At 36.2% G+C, this 21,606-nt stretch overlaps 1 protein-coding gene across 2 annotated transcripts in view; it reads left to right on the forward strand.

The window, feature by feature from the left end:
• Positions 1 to 1,363: 1,363 nt before the first annotated feature.
• The window catches only part of LOC126325594 (phenoloxidase 1-like), a 195,850-nt gene continuing 175,607 nt past the window's right edge, over positions 1,364 to 21,606 (forward strand). Inside the window, exons 1-2 of one of the 2 annotated variants that reach the window (XM_049995263.1) lie at positions 1,364 to 1,748; positions 2,378 to 2,536. In XM_049995263.1, coding sequence (XP_049851220.1) covers positions 1,683 to 1,748; positions 2,378 to 2,536 — 225 coding nt within the window. In that variant the 5' untranslated portion in view covers positions 1,364 to 1,682. Of the gene's footprint in view, positions 1,749 to 2,377; positions 2,541 to 21,606 lie in introns of both variants that reach the window. The other variant, XM_049995262.1, reaches the window with a different exon arrangement.

The raw sequence follows: 21,606 nt of genomic DNA on the forward strand, positions 1-21,606 counted from the left end.
TATAAAAATTAAGGGTATCTCAATGCTGGGCTAAGAACTTCTCCCTTAACATTACATACAAAAAATATTGAATTGAAAATTCTGTACAAGCACTATACAAAATAATTATAAAAGAATTAACATTTCATTGTGGAACTGAAAAGGGGCTCTCTAGAACATTGCTTTACTTACTTTAACTGTTTATTAAATTTTATTTGCAATTTGATGCAATGCTCTTTTGCTGAGGTATAACTTATTACTTCATTCAAGCTAAAAAGAAAAGTCCCCTGGAGAATAAAACTGATATTTATAGAGAAATTATGGGAAAATTTAAGTCCTATCTGTGTCTTTTGAACTTATAAGAACTCTGGAAAGCATAAACAGCAGAAAGTGTAATATATAAGCAGCAGAAAGACATATTTGAGTGGATGAAGAAGTTAGTGTGGTGTTTCAAATACAAAATATAGCTTGTTGCAGCTCATCATTTATCAAATGAAATTCTAGATTTATCTATTTCTTTATTATTTAAAAATGGAAGCTCACTGCAGATAGTATAAGTGAAAGAAAAAAGTGCCTACTAATCTATAACTAATCTATAATCTGTAACATTACTGAAGATATTTAGGCATATAACAAATAAATGAAGACCCAATTTAAGCTTACTTTAGAGAATACAAAGACTAAGAATTTGCCCTGTTAAAATTGGATGTCCCTTGAGAAACAAAACAGAAGTGTGGCATTGTTAAAAAGAAAACTAGGTAGCAGTGTATGTTGAAGTTTAATATTATTGAAGGACAGCAGTGGAAACTTCCTATGCAAATATGTGTAAGTTACTCTGATATAGTGAATTGTTTTTGGTTAAAATGGATATATGAACATTGTTGCCAAACTTAGAAGGAAAACTTTAAAAACAGTAAAGCATTATAAATGATAGCTGTTAATGACTTAAAAAATTGGGGTTGCATTTTTTTTAGTCACTAACATCAGTGTCTGTTATCTCTAGAAACATGTTAGTGACTGAACTGAATGAAAGAGACATCCTTACAATGAGTAAATAAGGAATAGGGAACTTACAAAAACTGAGAAAATATGTTTCTTGTCTCCTTCAATTTACATGCTCCACACTATGACTTAATATTTTCCAGTTATTAAACGAAAAAAAATTAAGTGTACATAATTAAACAGTTTTGGTGAAATTATCAAAGCTGGTTTCCTGTGTCTTAGTGCAGTAGTAGTGTTTCAGTATAGCTGCATACATTCTCCATCATAAATCCAGCAAGTATGATGTTTTCCTAAATCGTGTTTGCTTTATAAGAGCAATGTCTGCAAAATTTTTATCTGTAGGCTGAAGCTAATATGATGACCTAAGAGCTCAGCTGATAACATTATTACTGCAGTTGCAATTCTTGACAAATGTCTTGGCAGACTAGCTCTATTTAACCTAAGATCTGGGAACTACAAATCTGGTCCAGTGCATTCTATATGATTTGAAATAACTTGCAAGATGCTGTGTGAATAAAGTGATCATTCATTAGTACTGCATGTATACTTGAAAATCTCCAAGACTAAATTTAATTTTTGAATCCAAGATTTGTTCCACATTTAGTTTGATGCGTTTTCTGGTGAACATCTATATGAGAAGACTTAGTACTTCTTGTACTGTCTAAACATTTGAGCAGATACTAAGTTAAACATTAATAAAAATGAATATGGCCAATAAGTATTTGCTTTTGATATTCATATTGGTGTCTTACAACAGTGTACTTGAAGTAAGTTTGCCTGTAAAACATAGTCTTATATTATAATGCACATGTGTGTTTTGTATGTTAAGCTTATGTCATGTGATAAGAACTAGACAAAGGGGTTATATGATACAACAAATATTTTTGTACTACCAGTATACATTATCTTAATTCTTTATGGCCTGGAAGCAAACAATTTTAAATGATTACTTCCTTGAATATATAATTAACATTATAGCAAACTATTTTTGAGTACTTAGTATATTTTATGTATACTAATGAAAGTGTAGAATCAAAAAGTTGTCTTACTGACTTCAGTACAGAAATGCGACCAATCTCTCTTGTGTTTTAGTAAATTTATGAATCTTTCAGACATAATTCATGAACTGATATGCTCAACAGTGTGGCTATGGTTTTAAAATAACTGTCTATTGTAGCTGAGACAAATTCTGAGCAATGTCTCTTTGAAATAATACATATATATTAAACGAAAAAGACAAAAAAGGAAAGTAAATGTTGTATCATTTTAAGAAAAAATATTGATCTGGTGTAGAAACTTCATTGGAGATTATAGATATATCTTACACATTGTACAGTAGTTCTTTACTAAACCAGGTTGGTACTAATTAATCGTACACTGCTATGTTTTGTTTCAGGCACTGAGACCAAAAATAAAGCGACAAAGACAACCAAATAGATATTCAGTGGATAAACTCAGACACTTTTATTGCTTGCTGGAACGTCTAAATGAACCAGTTTCTGTACGGAAAGGAATTAACAGGACTATAGTATACAAAGTTCCAATGGAGTATTTGGCAAGTTAGGCTTCTGTTCTTAAATATAATGCATTTTAGATTTCTAATATTCTACTGACACATTCTGTATACAATACCAAACATAACAACCCTATTTTATATGACTCTTTTACTTTTTATTTACTTACACTATTTAAATGCTAAAATTCTTATTTTGGTAGCATAAAATATTAGAAGCTTAGAGCAAAATGTACATTTTTATCTCACTTGATTCTCAGTTGGATGCAAATGCACAGAATAGCTGTATATTATCATACTAAAAATGCTTTTATGAGAGAGTTAAAAAATATTTTCCTTTCCTCTTCTGCAATCTCATATTTTTGCTGCATAGCTCAGATTTGGCATTTCATTCTATAAAATATGATATTTAAGAATTGTTTTAATACAATGAGTATGCTGATTATGGTTTGTATATATAATATATGCTGATTATGGTCTGGAAAAAAGTCTTGCATTTGGGTGAATTCTAAAGTACATAAGTACATAAGATAAGACACTGAAATCATTTTGTCTAAGAAAGAGTCTTTTCTAGAATTTTCATATTTTCTACATCTGGAATGTCTCTCTTGAGGCACCATAACCATGGTCTACATCCCAGCAACTCTGGTATCTCCTCTCTGTCACCTTATATCTCTATGAAAATGATCACCCTGCTCCTCACTATAATTTCCACAGTTGTCAGAGAAGTAATCTAAATGTGAGCTGAGAAACTGCATCGTCAGTGGCATATGAGCACCAAGAACCTGGGAGTTTTGTGGTGGTTCCTCAATGGCATTTTAAATCTCTGTGCTCCTATAGTTGCAGAAAAAGTTTTTTTATTATTGTTTTCAATGATACTCACACATTCCTTTCTGTATCCTCCATACTCTCATTGAATTATGGATCATTCATAAGCTCTGTGATCTAAGAACAGTCCAAAATTTCCCCATTATGTTTGGCTTCACAGACATGTGGGATTTCTGTATTAAAAATGTAAGGTACTACTACTTCCTTTGTACACTGTTTTTATTAAGTATGATTTGTAGAGATGGCAGAAGAATTTCCTGAGACTGCATGAGAGCTTTAGACTTTACATCATGTGAATCTAGTGTTGGGGCTGGTCATGCATCTGATGCACCTGATTTTAAACTGGCACACATAAACGTGTGACACGCAGTAGGTAGGATTCTACCATCCCACACTCATGTCCAGAAATTGTGTGTTCGAGATGGTACAAGGCTGAGTGGTTCTAGAATTTACAGAGAAATTCTCGAATCACTAGATTATCCCCCCTCCCCCCTCCCTCAGATCGAACACACAATATTTTGTACATAATCATAATGCAAATAATATCACTCTTCATAACATTTCATACATTAACAGTATACATATCATACATATGTTTATATACATATCTTTCCTTTCCATAACAATCTTTCACTTATTGTTTCTCCACTCTTTTCTTATTTTACTTTCTTATTAAGACATGAGCATTTACTCGTGGTTTTAGTCAACTTTACTAATATTTAGGAATTGTGAGGACTCTTCTTTTCTTTATTTTCTTTTTTTTTCTATACTAAACTTCAGGTGTTTATGACATATGAGTAATCTGTATTCTGTTCCTATCTTTTTTACTACCTTTTTCCTAGTATGTCCCATTTTCATTATTTGTAGCTTGGAGAAACTCTGGCTGAAATGAAAGTGTTCTTTTGACAATCATTTATTTCCATGAAACATAGTAACGCTAGTCGTTCATAGAATTCACAGTTCCAGAATAATCCCTATAAAATTTGTGACTCTTTCACCATACTGTCCCCTTCTCCTAGCATCAGCATGTACTCCTTGTTTGTGTGTTGGCCTTATGAGGGCACCTCCTCTTTCCATTCTGATAGGTACATCCCTTACAAAAAATCCATATTTTTTAGGCCACAGATCATCCTATCTCCATGAAGGTATACCTGCCCTTTATACTTAGTGAATGCCGGGTACACCCCCCTTCTTCTTTTTGAGTGTGCCTCACAGTTCATTACCCTAGTATACATTTCTATGTATAGCTTTGTTTTATTTTAGTTGTGTTAAATGCCAATCGAAATATTTCCTTATAGTACCTCAATTGTTATTATAATATTTTGGGTCCCATAGAATTGATGTTAACTTTTCTTAAGCACTGGCAGACCAGTACTTCTCTTTAAATTTCTTTTAAAAGTCTTCCAAAGAGGAAAAATTCTCAATATTTACTGTTTCCCATTTTGAGGCTTTACCTAGAAGGTACTGCACAGCAAATCCAATCTTCTTGGAAACTTCCCAATTTTTTGGGAAACCTTTCTTAAATCTTTTTAAGAAATGGGTCGGATGTAGCTCTCCATCCGGCTTAAATTTAGGGAATTATCTAGATAACCCTGAATTAGCTCTCCATTGCAAATCAGTCATCACTTCACTAGTTAAAACAAAATTAGGTGAAGTTACCCTTTTTTTCTACTTTGTCTTGGATAAGCTTAATTTCTCTCCACAGGTTGTCTATACCCTTCCTAGTACCATTAAGTTTGGAAAAATGAATAGGCGATACGTTCCTGGATGTTATTCTCTCAGTAACCTTTCCTTCCATACTTTCTCCAAATTGTTCCTCCAAACTAATTACATATCTAATATCAGAGTTAGCTATTTTCTCTTTGAAATTCCTTACTACATTATCTATGCTGGTATTAACACCTGTAATTTGTGATTGAATGAATGGCATTAATTCATTATGCTTACCTACACTCTCTTTCAAAGATTCATTCCCGGTCTTACGTGACTATATTTAATATTGTACACATTTTCAAAAGATCCTAACTTTTCAATAAGTTCTGATTCTACATTACCACAATTGTTCTCAATGTGTAGTTCTAACATTTTTGATAAATCTTGAAAAGTGTTACTCTGTTTCTGACTAAGATCAGTAAACATATGATTTATATGAGTGGTCAAAGAATTTGTCAACACTTTATTTAAATCTACTTTTAAATTCTCTATTTTATTACTTATGGCATTGAATTCAGTCTTCAAATCACCCATGCATTGGCATAGATTACTGAATTCTTTGCTTTGATAGTAAACTTTGGCATTTAACAAAGCTAAATTTGTTATTAGAGTATTTAGAGTTTCATTTTGAGCACTTTATTGAGAATATAATAAGTCTAGTTCTTTAATTAGAGTAGCACTCTGAGCACTTAAAGCTTCACTCTGGATATTTAATTGAGAATTTACTGAGTCTAGTTCTTTATTTAGAGTTGCACTTTGAGCACCTGAAGCTTCACTCTGGGGATTTAATTGCAAACTTGATGAGTTTAACTTAAGACTCTGAGCTTTGATTAAATTTATCAATTCAGCCCAGTCAGACACTTCTTTGCTAATTTTCAGGGCCATAGCTGGGTCTTGAGTTTCCCCAACCTGTTGTATATCTTCCATACTTTCTATGCCTTAGCTCTTGTAAGCATTTAAAACTAACTTTAAATATGATAATTACACACTAAAAGTTCACTCAACAGTATCTTGTACCACTTTGTACTAAAGTAATCAAATTTTGTTTCATGCTCCCTAGCATGGAATTCTCATTGCATAGGTGAGCAGATGTGGAGGCAGGTCAGCACTGGTGAACAGCAGCTGGTGCTGGCGGCGTCCCATGTTGAAGCATTCTATGTGTATTTCTTCTTAGACAAATATGTAAAAGTCTTCTTTGCTGTTCTATCATTGCGAATTTTTTATTTCTTCACCATTTCTCCATTTAAATTTTGTTCCACTGGATACTTGAACATATTCCATATTCCATGTGTCGGAGTAATTCCCCCACCTTATTATGTTTGGTTGCTACGGCTTTTCATCAATTAATGATGTATTTTCTCTCCATATACAATAAATATCTCACTTTCCACATGAATATGTAACTTCCTGCAAGTCTCTCATACAGTCGGACATTAGAAAAGTTAAAAGAAAGTTGGCTTGAATACCATGATCTTTCTTAGCATGAGTCTTGCCTCTAACAAGGTTGCGTCAAGAGCTAAGCATTCTTTTTCAACTGTATTTGTTTTAATAACAATAGTCAATGACACAATAAGCACAGAGCTGCATATAAACTCCATGATTCTTCCTTACACACTCACGAAAACATCTATGGATTGCTTGACAGGTACTTGTCGGTGCTGTCTGACTGCCGCATCTACTTTCTTCTCGCAACTTATTTTAAATCTGCACACACAAAAATGTGATGTGCAGTAGGTAGGATTCTACCATCCCACACACATATCCACAATATCATATGTTCAAAATAGTAGCAGGCTGAGAGGTTCTAGAATTTACACAGAAATTTTCGAATCACTACAGCCTTTTAAGACTCTCTATATCTTCCAGCTGTGATGCTCATGTTTCAGAGCAGTTAACAAACATAAAATTTACTGTCTATTTTACTCATTTGTACTGAATGACCCACTGTAAGAGAAACAATCATGTTAATGATATGGATTAAGAATGTGGAGTTTCCACACATCCACTTGATGAATCTATGAAAAGCTGCCACTCTAGAGACATATGTTATAACCAAAGCTTCATTGAGGCCAACAATGTCAGGACAGTAAACCAGAGAAGCTTCTTCATACTTTCTGAAATACTGTTGAAACTCTTCTTCATGACTTCAGTACCAACAGAAAGTTGTTTCATGAGCTAGCAATCTGTTTTCATGAAGTCATGATCCTAGTACATGGGCTGATTCTTTATATGAGCACAAATCTTGTATCAAATCATTTAGTTCAGATTGGATTACGGGTTTCGGCTGGCATGAATCTGCCAGAGCTTGATATGCATCACCAATATTCTCAATAGTGCCTTCATGTGTTTCATCACTGGGGCCAAAAAAGTCACTCTGATTATCAGGGAGTGTTGAAATCAGAATTCCTGATCCATGACGCATTGGTCCTATGGTAAACAGCACTTCTGGTTGTTTTACACACTCTTTGTTCTTTTGGTTCATTCTGAAAAGTAAAGGGAGATACATTCATTAAGATATTCTCAGTAAATTAATTCAGTTATGGTCATTATTCTAATTAAAAGGTACCCTTAAAGAGACATACGATGCACATGAAAATCAGAGTCCTTAACTTAGCCTGTAAATATGTCAGGTAGAAATAACACTTGCAGTATGCTCTCTTCCTTCCCTTGAAATCACAGGTACACCAAAAGTGAGACACTCCGGTTGCTTTTTACTCCAGCACCAAAGAATTTCAACACAAGTGCTGCTTGTCTTCATCACATACTTTAACTTCAAAGTATGCATGATACATTTTTGTCACAAAATGAGTAATTTTTAACTTCCTGTGTGGCATGATGACTTTATTACAAATCTAGCAAACTTGGTCAGGATTATTTTTGCACTTTCAATTAATTTTGAAACATTGTTGCTTTTGCTCAAAGAACTCAATTTATACTAGCCTGCAGATAGGTACAAGCTAGAAGGAAGGTCAAGTGCCACCTCCATCTCTGTATACAGAGGTGCCAGCTATGACTGGACTTACAGATTCATTTGAAGACCTTAAACAAAACACAGATACTTCAAAGAATCATTTCATCCTTGTTAACTACTTTTATTTGAATTTCATATATTTCCTGTAACTCTATGATACTGAAATAATTGTGCTTTGTGATAATAAAATTAAAAATTTCAAACACTTGAATGGATTCTATGCCTCATAAGCTACTTCATAAGTGGTGAGGAAGTGAAGAAATGTATGGCTGAGCAAAATGAGTTATATTTTTGAATTCACTGTACACTAAATATAAGATGTCACCTAAAAAGCCCATGACTTCAGAAAAAAATTTGGGATCACAGACCAGCATTATACACAATTGACCTGAAACTACATGTTGCTTAAGATGATGCCTTCAAACAAACTAAACACTGAAGCAGAAGTTGGACCACTGATCTTAGCACACAGCATTGGATGTGTCAGATAGATCTAAAAATAAATGAGACTCTGGTAACAAGTGCATGCAGTGTTGCAAACCTCCTAAACAAGTACTTCATTTCTGTAACTGACAGTTTGGGGTTATCAAGTTTGGTGAACAGTGCAATGGAGTATCTGAGACCAGGCTTTAAAAATAACTTAAGTAAAATGGAAATGACACTCATGTCTCCCAAAGAAGTAGTATCTACCATATAATCCTTAAAATCTAAGTACTCTAGTGGGTATGATAACATCAACAAAGTTTATCAAAGAGTGCTCATGCGAGTTGAGTTCTATATTAAGTTATTTGTGTAATCAATCTCTTATCAATGGAACATTTCCAGACTGCCTAAAATATGCTTGAGTTAAGCCTCTTTACAAGAAAGGGGATAAAAAGATACCATCAAACTATTGACCAATTTCACTTTTGCCATCTTTCTCAAAAATATTTGGAAAGGTTGTGTTCCAGCATCTCCTTAAGCATGTGACTGCAAATACTATGTTGTCAAAGTCACAGTTTGGGTTCCTTAAGGGTTCTGATATAGAGAAAGCTATTTATGCTTACAGTGACAATGTACTTAATTCACTAGATGTTAAGTTAGGAGCTACTGACATTTTCGGTGACCCGTCAAAAGCCTTTGACTGTGTGAACCACAGCATTCTCTAATGTAAACTAGAATATTATGGTGTCACCTGCAATGCTGTGAAATGTTTTGAATCTTATCTAACTAACAGGAAACAAAGGGTGTCATTGTGAAATACCTCTGCAGTAAGCAGTCAGTCTTCATCTATTAGGAATTAATTACATGTTGTGTTCCTCAAGGTTCCATCTTGGGTCTGTTGCTCTTTTTTGTGTACATTAATGGCCCCTCGTCTGTTACATTGCCAGATGCTAAGTTTATTTTGTTTGCAGATGACACAAACATTGCAAAAAGTAGCAAGTCAAGTACCGTTTTCGAAATAGCTGCTAATCAAATTTTCATTTACATTAATAAATCATTTTAGGCCTATTCACTGTCATTAGACTTTGGAAAGGCCCACTATATGTAGTTATTACATTTTTTTCCAGCACGTATATAGCATATGAAGACATGCAGATCAAAGAGGTTGACAGTGTTAAATATCTGGGATTATAACTCGATAATAAATTCAGAGTTTCAGAGAGAGCATAAGGGAACAATTGACAGGAATAGGGGAAAGAAATACAGTAGAAGAAGAATGGGTAGCTCTGAGGGATGTAGTAGTGAAGGCAGCAGAGGATAAAGTAGGTACAAAGACGAGGGCTGCTAGAAATCCATGGGTAACAGAAGAAATATGGAATTTAATTGATGAAAGGAGAAAATATAAAAATGCAGTAAAAGAAGCAGGCAAAAAGGAATACAAACGTCTCAAAAATGAGATCGACAGGAAGTGCAAAATGGCTAAACAGGGATGGCTAGAGGACAAATGTAAGGATGTAGAAGCTTATCTCACTAGGGGTAAGATAGATACTGCCTACAGGAAAATTAAAGAGACCTTTGGAGAGAAGAGAACCACGTGTATGAATATCAAGAGCTCAGATGGCAGCCCAGTTCTAAGCAAAGAAGGGAAGGCAGAAAGGTGGAAGGAGTATATAGAAGGTTTATACAAGGGCGATGTACTTGAGGACAATATTATGGAAATAGAAGAGGATGTAGATGAAGACGAAATGGGAGATACGATACTGCGTGAAGAGTTTGACAGAGCACTGAAAGACCTGAGTCGAAACAAGGCCCCCGGAGTAGACAACATTCCATTAGAACTACTGACGGCCTTGGGAGAGCCAGTCATGACAAAACTCTACCAGCTGGTGAGCAAGATGTATGAGACAGGCGAAATACCCTCAGACTTCAAGAAGAATATAATAATTCCAATCCCAAAGAAAGCAGGTGCTGACAGATGTGAAAATTACCGAACTATCAGTTTAATAAGCCACGGCTGCAAAATACTAACGCGAATTCTTTACAGACGAATGGAAAAACTGGTAGATGCAGACCTCGGGGAGGATCAGTTTGGATTCCGTCGAAATGTTGGAACACGTGAGGCAATACTGACCTTACGACTTATCTTAGAAGAAAGATTAAGAAAAGGCAAACCTACGTTTCTAGCATTTGTAGACTTAGAGAAAGCTTTTGACAATGTTGACTGGAATACTCTTTTTCAAATTCTAAAGGTGGCAGGGGTAAAATACAGGGAGCGAAAGGCTATTTACAATTTGTACAGAAACCAGATGGCAGTAATAAGAGTCGAGGGGCATGAAAGGGAAGCAGTGGTTGGGAAAGGAGTGAGACAGGGTTGTAGCCTCTCCCCGATGTTATTCAATCTGTATATTGAGCAAGCAGTAAAGGAAACAAAAGAAAAATTTGGAGTAGGTATTAAAATTCATGGAGACGAAGTAAAAACTTTGAGGTTCGCCGATGACATTGTAATTCTGTCAGAGACGGCAAAGGACTTGGAAGAGCAGTTGAACGGAATGGACAGTGTCTTGAAAGGAGGATATAAGATGAACATTAACAAAAGCAAAACGAGGATAATGGAATGTAGTCAAATTAAATCGGGTGATGCTGAGGGAATTAGATTAGGAAATGAGACACTTAAAGTAGTAAAGGAGTTTTGCTATTTAGGAAGTAAAATAACTGATGATGGTCGAAGTAGAGAGGATATAAAATGTAGACTGGCAATGGCAAGGAAAGCGTTTCTGAAGAAGAGAAATTTGTTAACATCGAATATAGATTTATGTATCAGGAAGTCGTTTCTGAAAGTATTTGTTTGGAGTGTAGCCATGTATGGAAGTGAAACATGGACGATAACTAGTTTGGACAAGAAGAGAATAGAAGCTTTCGAAATGTGGTGCTACAGAAGAATACTGAAGATAAGGTGGATAGATCACGTAACTAATGAGGAGGTATTGAATAGGATTGGGGAGAAGAGAAGTTTGTGGCACAACTTGACTAGAAGAAGGGATCGGTTGGTAGGACATGTTTTGAGGCATCAAGGGATCACAAATTTAGCATTGGAGGGCAGTGTGGAGGGTAAAAATCGTAGAGGGAGACCGAGAGATGAGTACACTAAGCAGATTCAGAAGGATGTAGGTTGCAGTAGGTACTGGGAGATGAAGCAGCTTGCACAGGATAGAGTAGCATGGAGAGCTGCATCAAACCAGTCTCAGGACTGAAGACAACAACAACAACAATAAATTCAGTTGGAAAAAACATAACACAGAACTGCTTAAGCTCCTAAACAGGTCTGTATTTGCAGTGAGAATAATGTCAGATTTAGGAGATATAAATATAAAAAAACTTCCATACTTTGTTTACTTTAATTCTATTATGTCATACAGGATCATGTTCTGGGGTAACTCATCAAACTGAGCAGAAGTTTTTAGCATGCAAAAGCATGTAATAAGAATCATTTGTGGTGTAAATTCAATAACATCATGTAGAAACCTGTTCAAGAAACTTTGTATCCTAACAACTGCTTCTCAGTATATTTTTTCCTTAATGAAATTTGTTGCAAGTAATATGTCTCTATTTTTAACCAATAGATCAATACATGTATCAATACTGAGAATAAGAACCATCTAGATAAAGACCTAAAATCACTTACCTTGGTCTGGGGTAACTCATCAAACTGAGAAAAAGTTTTTATTGTGCAAAACGTAATAAGAATCATTTGTGGTGTAAATTCAAGGACATCATGTAGAAACCTGTTCAAGAAACTTTGTATTCTAACAAATGCTTCTCAGTATATTTTTTGCTTAATGAAACCTGTTGCAAGTAATATATCTCTATTTCCTATCAATAGCCCAACACATAGTATCAGTACTGAGAAAAAGAACAATCTACATAAAGACCTAAAATCACTTACCTTGGTCCAAGAAGGGGTCCAATATTCAGGAACACACATTTTCATTAAATTGCCAACAACCATTATAAACATGGTTCCAGGTAACATATAGTTTAAACAGAGTTTGAAAGTCTTTCTGATAGGCAACACCTTCTACTCTATAGATGAATATCTTAACAGGGACTGTTAGACCACATTAAGTAAAAGTGTCTGATGGATTTCAGTTTTGACAGTGCTTGGTCACAACTGTCAAGATTAGGTATTTTGTGTATGATAAAGTTATTAAAATGCATTATAGTGTTTCAGTCTGATAGCATATTAATTCTGTAAATATTAGGAGTTCTGGTTTACTGTAATGTATTCAGCTATGTTGACTATCTCCTGACAAATGACTGGGATAGTAAGTATTATATTCAAATGTCTTATATTTTTTACATCATTCTTTCTGACATATTGCAGATGCATGAGAATCATCTCACTTTTTGGGCTAATAGATTAAAAATTGAATCTAATCTAATCTAGAGGAGTCAATTGAAATGTTCATGGTGGGTCCCTTTACTCAGTTGGATGTTATTATACTGTTTAGGGCATAACAGGAATATATTGCTAGACTTCAAGGATTATAGAGGATTTCTTCATGAACAATTTGAGAATGTCTAGAAATGCGATCCAATGACACTACAGCATATTAAAAGTACAAGGAAAATGGCTGCTGATAGGCCACTCTTTTAATAAACATTATGAGGAAAACTGATGAACTGTCGACTGAACTGCTTGCGATGGATGTGACAGTATTCAGGATGTTGTACAGAGTCTAATGCATCAACATCCATCATAACAGCACTGTAGAGACAGCTTAGCGCAGTGATGCCAAAGGCATCAGCATTACAGCTCACATTTCCTGATGAAGATGTCCTACCATGTAATATCAGCATTCTGCAGCACTGATCTCCTCTACAAACTCTCAAAGTTTGTCAGTATACTTTTGTTACAGCCTCTTCAATAAATAGAATATATGCAATATATCTTATTGAGTCAAGTTTTATTCCAAAGAGTCATCTTCTACATAAACTATGTTATTGTTGTTTATTTTTAAAGATTCAAATATGCAAGTAACAAAGGGCTTCTTTTGGCACATTTTTCACTTGTTGGACAATTGTGCGTGATGTGAATTTTTCTGGGTAGGTGGTATACTAAAACTACCCTCCATCCAAAGATAGGTTTCAACACCACAGTGCTTTACTGGTGGGAACTAGCCCTGTTGCAGATGGAATGTCCTTGTGTTCCTTTAACATTATCCAAACATTCATAGAGGACTTACAGTTAAGCATGGCTCCTAAACTATGGAGTATGTGAATGGTTGTCACATACAGGTCATCACTAGGGATAAAAGGTGCAATAAGTAACAGCAAAAATCCCAAAGTAAAATAAAGTTTAAACACAAACCCTTCATTTTTTTTTATTTTTTTTTTTGCCTGACACACAAGTAATCACAAATGTTTTTATGGAAATTGTATTGATTTTCTTTTAACAAAATGGTTTGAGAAAAAACATTTGTAAATATTAGATCATGTGCTCTATAAATCTTGTCTAGTTTCATGAAACTTAATGGCAATTCTTATGTAGGCAGTATGTTTTCAGGAAAAAAAATGTTTGTTGCTTGTCTATTCAGACCAACACCTGAAGAATCAACAGTTAAGTGACAGTTGTTCCTTTATGTCACAAAAGAATTACCTATGATTAACATGAAGAGGAATATTTTTTAAATTTTTTGCCTATTTTTTCCAGTGGACAAATGCATTAGTGATATCCTTTACAAGCAAATAAAAGAACAGTAATCTTAAAAATAAAAGAACATTGATCTTTATGCATACCTTCTCCACTGTTACCATTATCACTGAAGCTCTCTGTACAGTCACAGCTAGTAATTTACAAAGTGCTATTGAAAACAACGTATAGTTCAGAATCTGAGTTCCTTCCTTGTGAAATCTAAACTATTCTCAACACAGGGCACCAAGTGCAATTGTACCTACATATATGTAGATATATATTTTACACACCACATAAATCATGTAAAATAGACACCCACAAAATTGTTTCTAGTGGCCAGAATCATTCTGGGGCCCCTCTCCACATTTGTCAATACTTCACTTAATAGATTCTGAATTAAGGATTTGTGTGAAATCGATGTAAACTGAGTGCTTGCTTTTCACCTCACATTTCACTTAGGCTGTTGCAATGATATAATTGCTTTATAAATTCATATTAACTTGTTGTTTATGACTGAACAATGTTCTTATTTACATCATTTGTAGATTGGTAATTAATGTCTGGATATAAGTGACAAACAAGTGCCATAATACATGCTGGCGAGCTCTATTGATTACTCATATATGCTGCATTAAGATGATCATTTAACCACAGAATATGCAGTATACTTGGGCAATTACAATAATAATAAAGTTATGTGCATGTTACTTCAATGAAAAGGTATTTAAATAGTTGTGTCCAGTACAACTCCTTACAGTTGACGAAAGAAAATGCAAATGATTTCACACATATAAAACACTGCTAAGATGAAAAGAGTAATAAGTAACGGGAAAGTTAAAGAAAAATTACATAATAAATGTGTCCATGTCAGCTCAGTATAATTATCCTCATATTAAGTGTTACTGTGAGATGAGGCAACTAAGTAGTGCAGTTTTACATGACCAACACTGGATTTAGTTTGAATTTCTGATTGTTGCAAAAAGTCAATATAGTGCCATCTATAAATAAACCAGTGAGCAGGTAGCCTGTTCCAGTCAGGGTTCAATTTGGATAGTGTCTTAAGGAGTTGGATCATTAGGAGTGGGATCAGGATTATTTTTCTTCGTGGCAAAGTGATATTTCCAGCAGAGACTACGAGTGTAGGACAGTAAATCTTTGACAAGGGCAGTTTGGTTGAATCTGGGAGTGGGGCTGAAGGTGAGGCCTTTGGATAGGACGGAGGTTTCGGTTTGGGAGAGAGGTTTGGAGGAAAGGTTAACTACTAAATTGGGGTGTTGTGTTCCAGATTGTGTTGACTAGAATTTTGAGGTGTTGGGGGGAGTGGAGCTGGAAGTGGGAGATTGAGAAGATGGGAGAGACTGGGTCTGTGTGCAATGAGAGGAGGTTGAGGTTTGTTGGAAAGGTTGTGGAGGGTGAGTGAGTTGCCTTTCCGGAGGTGGGAAACCAGGAGATTGGATAGTTTTTTGAGGTGGAGGGTGACATGCTCTTCTAATATGCGGTTGGCCTGTAGGAGGATGCTATGAACAGCCAGTGTGGATGTGGGAGAGGAAAGATTGAGGACTTTGATTTGGGATAGGAGTTGACGGGTGTGTTCATTGGCCGAGTCGATGTATAGGTGAAGGATTAGGCTGGTGAGGGCTATGGATTGTGTAGTTTGGAACTGGTATAAGAACTGATGGAAAGACGGATTGCAGCCAGAGATGGGAACTTTAAGTGTGAGGCCTTTGGGGGTAATGCCAAATGTCAGACAAGCCTGAGTAAATAAAATATGGGAGTGTAATCTGGCTAGGGTGAAGGCATGTTTGCGAAGGGAATGTAAATAAAATTTAAGGGGGTCCTTGTAGGGATGTTATGAGGTTGACATGGTATTAGAAGGTGGAAAGGTTGCTTCTTCAGGAAGGAGAGGGAAAGACGAAAGGATGTGGGTTTTAAGGGAGAGGGTAAGGAGTCATTCCAATCCCGGGAGCAGAAAGACTTTCCTTAGGGGAAAAAAAAGGACAGGTGTACACTCGCACACACACACACACATATCCATCCGCACATACACAGACACAAGCAGACATATTTAAAGGCAAAGAGTAAGGGCAGAGATGTCAGTCGAGGCGGAAGTAAAGAGGCAAAGAAGTTGTTGAAAGACAGGTGAGGTATGAGCGGCGGCAACTTGAAATTAGCGGAGGTTGAGGCCTGGCGGATATCGAGAAGAGAGGATATACTGAAGGGCGAGTTCCCATCTCCGGAGTTCGGATAGGTTGGTGTTGGTGGGAAGTATCCAGATAACTCGGACGGTGTAACATTGTGCCAAGATGTGCTGGCTGTGCATCTCTGCCCTTACTCTTTGCCTTTAAATGTGTCTGCTTGTGTCTGTGTATGTGCGGATGGATATGTGTGTGTGTGTGCGAGTGTACACCTGTCCTTTTTTTCCCCTAAGGGAAGTCTTTCCGCTCCCGGGATTGGAATGACTCCTTACCCTCTCCCTTAAAACCCACATCCTTTCGTCTTTCCCTCTCCTTCCTGAAGAAGCAACCATCGGTTGCGAAAGCTAGCAATTCTGTGTGTGTGTTTGTGTGTCTTGTTCATGTGCCTGTCTGCCGGCGGTTTCCCGCTTGGTAAGTCTTCGAATCTTTGTTTTTATTATATTTTTCCCATGTGGAAGTTATATATATATATATATATATATATATATATAGGGAGAGATAAAGGTGTGAAAAAAGTGTTGGTTTGAGATGAGCTATGTTGATCCTGTGCTGAACTTAGGTTGGTGAACAACAATGGGTGCAAAGGTTCGGTAGTTGTGTTGTCTCCAAAACACATTAAAGGGTGGGGAAATTCAGGAAAATTTCGAAAAAACTGCGTGTAAATGTATTCAAAGGACTGGTTATGTACTGGCAGATTATGAAAATGAGGCTAACAATTGTCTGCCGAAGAAATAATAACGTTTAAACCTTTGGGAAGCTGCTAAAAAATGATCCATTATGTGGGAAAAACGGGAATGGAAATAAAATGAAAGTTGTTGGGAATAGCTGAGATGGTTGTTTGATGGGTGATAGGAACTGAAGCTGCGAAATAGTATTCACGAGTTTACACGAAATTTTTGTAAAATTGGAACAGTGGATTTTATAGTAGCGGTAATGTTGAAAGCATTAAAAGTTTTTAGGTTATGGTTTGGAAGTAAATTATGTGTTATTGAGTACAATTGGGCAGGATAAAATGTATGGTAGATTACGGAAAAAGGGAAGATGAATACAAAGTGAAACTACTTGTACAAAAAAATAGAGAAAGTAAGATGATAGAAAAGATTTCTAAATGCAACAGAGACAATAACAAACGTAATTGTTGGGTTCATATTAATGATGTAAAGAAAATAGAAAGAAACTTCCACATGGGAAAATATATTAAAAACAAAGGTTCCAAGATTTACCAAGTGGGAAAGCACCGGTAGACAGTAGACAGGCACAAATTGAAAAAAAAAAAAAAAAATATGCTTTCGCAACCGGTGGTTGCTTTGTCAGGGAAGAGGGAAGGAGAAGGAAGGATGAAAGGATGTGGGTTTTAAGGGAGAGGGTGAGGAGTCATTCCAATCCCGGGAGCGGGAAGACTTACCTTAGGGGGGAAAAGGATAGGTACATACTCGCACACACACACACACACACACACACACATATCCATCCATACATATACAGATACAAGCAGACATTTAAAGGCAAAGAGTTTGGGCAGTGATGTCAGTCGAGGCGGCAGTGCAGAGGCAAAGATGATGTTGAATGACAGGTAAGGTATGAGTGGCGGCAACTTGAAATTAGCGGAGATTGAGGCCTGGTGGATAACGAGAAGAGAGGATATATTGAAGGGCAAGTTCCCATCTCTGGAGTTTGGATAGGTTGGTGTTGGTGAGAAGTATCCAGATAACCCGGATGGTGTAACACTGTTGGTCCCTTTTAGCATCTGGTTGAAGTGGAGGATGTTACTGCCCTCTCTCATGGGATAAAAGCATGGCTTGTGATTTACAGCATCATCCCTAGGACTGACTGTGACTCTCTGGTTTAGAGCAGAGGCTCCATTGACTCTCAGTCAATCTAGGCAGCAGAGTCATTGATCAGTGCTATTGACTATAAAATAACAAGTCAGGTATGCAATATATTTCAAAATCAGCTTCCTAGTTTGCATAGCATGTACATGAGAAGTTTTAAGTTTGAGTAATCGCGCCAAATACCAAACAAATTTATAAGTGGTACACAGTGAGAACAATGGGAAATCATGTACAGTTAGTCAGTTATCATTATGAAAGGGAATAAGCATTAATGAAAGTAAAGAAGAAAATTTAATCATTATATCAGATAACTCTGGCACAGAGGTACTACCACTCATTAACAGTGTAAAATTACTCAGGACAAAAAACTGATTGAAACTAGATCCACCATAACCAGCAGTGAAGAAGCTAATTCAAAATGGAAAACATACTAAATACAGCTGACAGTGGCATACAGAAGTTAATGTAGATGAGTAGGAAATCCTATAAAGATTACAGTAATAGTAGTATATTGTTTGACAAAGCCACTTCTGTTCAATTTACATGTGTAACATTGCAAACTGATATGAAATAGAATGAGAAAGTAAAGTCAGTAGTGGGGAAGGTGAATGGTCGAATTCAATTTATTGGGACATTTCTAAGAAAGTGTAGCTCATCTATGAAGGAGGCAACATATAGAATGCTAGTAGAACCCATTACTGAGTACTGTTTGAATGTTTGGAGTTCCTGCCAGGTCAGACTGAAGGAAGACATTGAAGCAGTTCAGTGACGTGCTGCTAGATTTGTCACAAATAGGTTTGATCAACATGTGAGTTTTACAGAGAGGCTTTGTGAACCCACATGAGAATCTTTGGAGGGAAGATAACATTCTTTACATGAAACACCATTTAGAAAATTTAGAGAAGTGGTTTTTGCAGCTGACTGTGTACAATTCTGCTGCTGCATACAGAGATATGTATAAACAGTTATTTTTCCCTCATTCTGTTTGCGTATGGTGTGATGGGCATGTAGTATGCAGAAGGAATAACATAGCTCTGAATGCACAATTCTAAGCGTAAGGTATCTTGAACAGATGTGGGCATGTACTATCAAAAGCCTCATGAAGTGATGGTTTCCATCCAGGATAAGTGTCTGCCATTCTTGAATAGTTAATTTGGCATAATGGACACAGACACCTAGATGCAACAGGTTCTCAGCCAATATACTACTGAGATTCTTTATTTTCAGTCCACTAGATTGTGATGTATTTTCCTTGAAAGTCTTGATTTGATGAAAAAAAGCATTGTTCTTGCACAATCCTGATCCCAAAATGTTGAGTTGCTGCCATTTCTTCTGCTGTAAATTCAGCATGTAAAACCACATTGCATATAAATTTTCTTTTCAGTTAGAGAATGTGGGCATTGCTTTACAGTAATTTCTATTAGGAAATAAACCTTTCAATATCTATTAGCAGCTAGGGTATCTCCGTACAGAGGACCTGTGATACTAGGTGCAAGTTTTTAGTTTCCACCAAAGGAACTTGTGATATTCATCTGGCAAGTGACAGGGATGTTATGAAAACCAATTTATGCCATTCTATCACACATCTGCTGTGTGAGGCATTTTTCCTTGTGACAGATGGTCTGCAGGATTGTCTCTAGCTGGACAGCATCTCCATTGGAATGCTGAGATGGAATTGTGACTTTCTTTGATACTGTTATATACAAACGTTGCTGAAGTATTTGGACTATACCTTAATTGACCAAGGGCCACCACGGAGTCAGTTTCTTTGCTTATGCCCATGTTGGTAGTACCGAGGTGGTAAAGTAAAAGTCTCATCCCTATTAATATGCCAGCAGTTCCTGTCATAGCTGCATGACACTTCCCATGAGTCCTAGTCTGGTTTTGCAACACGTCACTTGGATGCGAAACTCACTCTTTATAGTGCATCTGACATACAAGACAGCACTATATTCTTGCTCAGAATCATCACAGAAAACATGGTGCAAATGTTTCCATCTTCAGAAGTTTTGGTATTTAAATATGCAATGGGTTTGGAAGAGCTGATGTCCAAGTGTAACACTGAGAGGCAGAATGCTGAAACAAAAGTTCATCTCACCCTCATCCATGCAACTAAGTATCCAGAAAAAAAAGTATTATGGATATGAGATTTATTTAGCCTAGGGGTCATAAATAATAGTCACTGCTTGTAATAAGCGTCTTATGGTTGCTACTGTCTGTGATATTTTATGAGTGGGTTCATGCTGATCGACACAAAATATATCACTTGCTGTTTCCCAGAGAACTCCCAGCATCCGCAAAGTTTGTACAATCTTTCATCCTTTTGATTTATACTTTCCAACCATATACTAAGAGTTCATTGATAATTTTGACACAGGCAGCTGAAACTGACACACAGTTGATATCAGTTTATAGTAATGGTTTATCACTACATTTTCGTCTGCAGCACTTACTGCAAATCATCAACATAAGTGTTATAGTTTCATTATGCAATTGCGGTGGAGCACTGTGAGTGGTATGTGATTGACAACTCCTTAATTGCAGCTGAAAGTAGGTATGGACTATTTTCATGCCCAAAAGGAATATGTCTGAATTGGTAAGCAGTTCTTCTTTGTATGCCAATTACTTCATTTGCTCTGTGATAGTGATCTCTGTAATAGTAAAAGCTTGTTAGGTCTCTAACATCTGGAATAAAAACTAACTGCAAACAGGCTTAGGAAGTATCTGTAATGATAGCAAAATGTTATATTCAAAAACACATGAGTACTAAAGCTACTTTGGGAAGAAGGTTAAGGCCTCCTTCCAGGACATCATTAAGTGAGGGGTAGCCCTTTCTTGTGAAGATGCATCAAATATGACTCTCCAATTCATGCTTCCATATTTCTTCCTCATAAATATTTGATGAGCCAATAAAAGATGTTGGTGGAAATTTGGGGTTGGAGCCAGATTGACGTGTCAACCTCAGATATAATTTGTCATCTGTGTCTTGTGGGGAGCATTGATGATGTCATTCTTCTCTAGATGCCTCTGCCAAATGAAGAAACATTTTCAGCATTACAGATGTTATCTGGAAAAATAGCTGCCAATATTTGTGGCAGGAGAACTACTCTTTGCTGATCCTTGATAGAATGGGAAGTGTGAAATCCCTCAAGAGATGCAATCATTTTCCACTAATGATCTAGCCACATTCTAAAGATGCTAAAGCCAGTGATGGGGAGATGAGTGTTGGACCAGTGTTCCTTTAGCTATTTACTTCAATAAGTAGCTCAATGGGAAGATCATCATTTCCTTCTGTGGGATCAGCCAGTAGTTCATTACAGATCATACAGTAGTTCATTATTAATGTGTGTCTCAAAAAGGAGTGAAAACTCTTGAGAATAGTAATTGAACTTGAGCATTGTTCCATGTACTTTTCAACATCTGATGGACCAGTTGGCATAAGTATGATATAGTAAATG

Source organism: Schistocerca gregaria, chromosome 2, assembly GCF_023897955.1.
Source record: "Schistocerca gregaria isolate iqSchGreg1 chromosome 2, iqSchGreg1.2, whole genome shotgun sequence".
Taxonomy (NCBI): domain Eukaryota; kingdom Metazoa; phylum Arthropoda; class Insecta; order Orthoptera; family Acrididae; genus Schistocerca; species Schistocerca gregaria.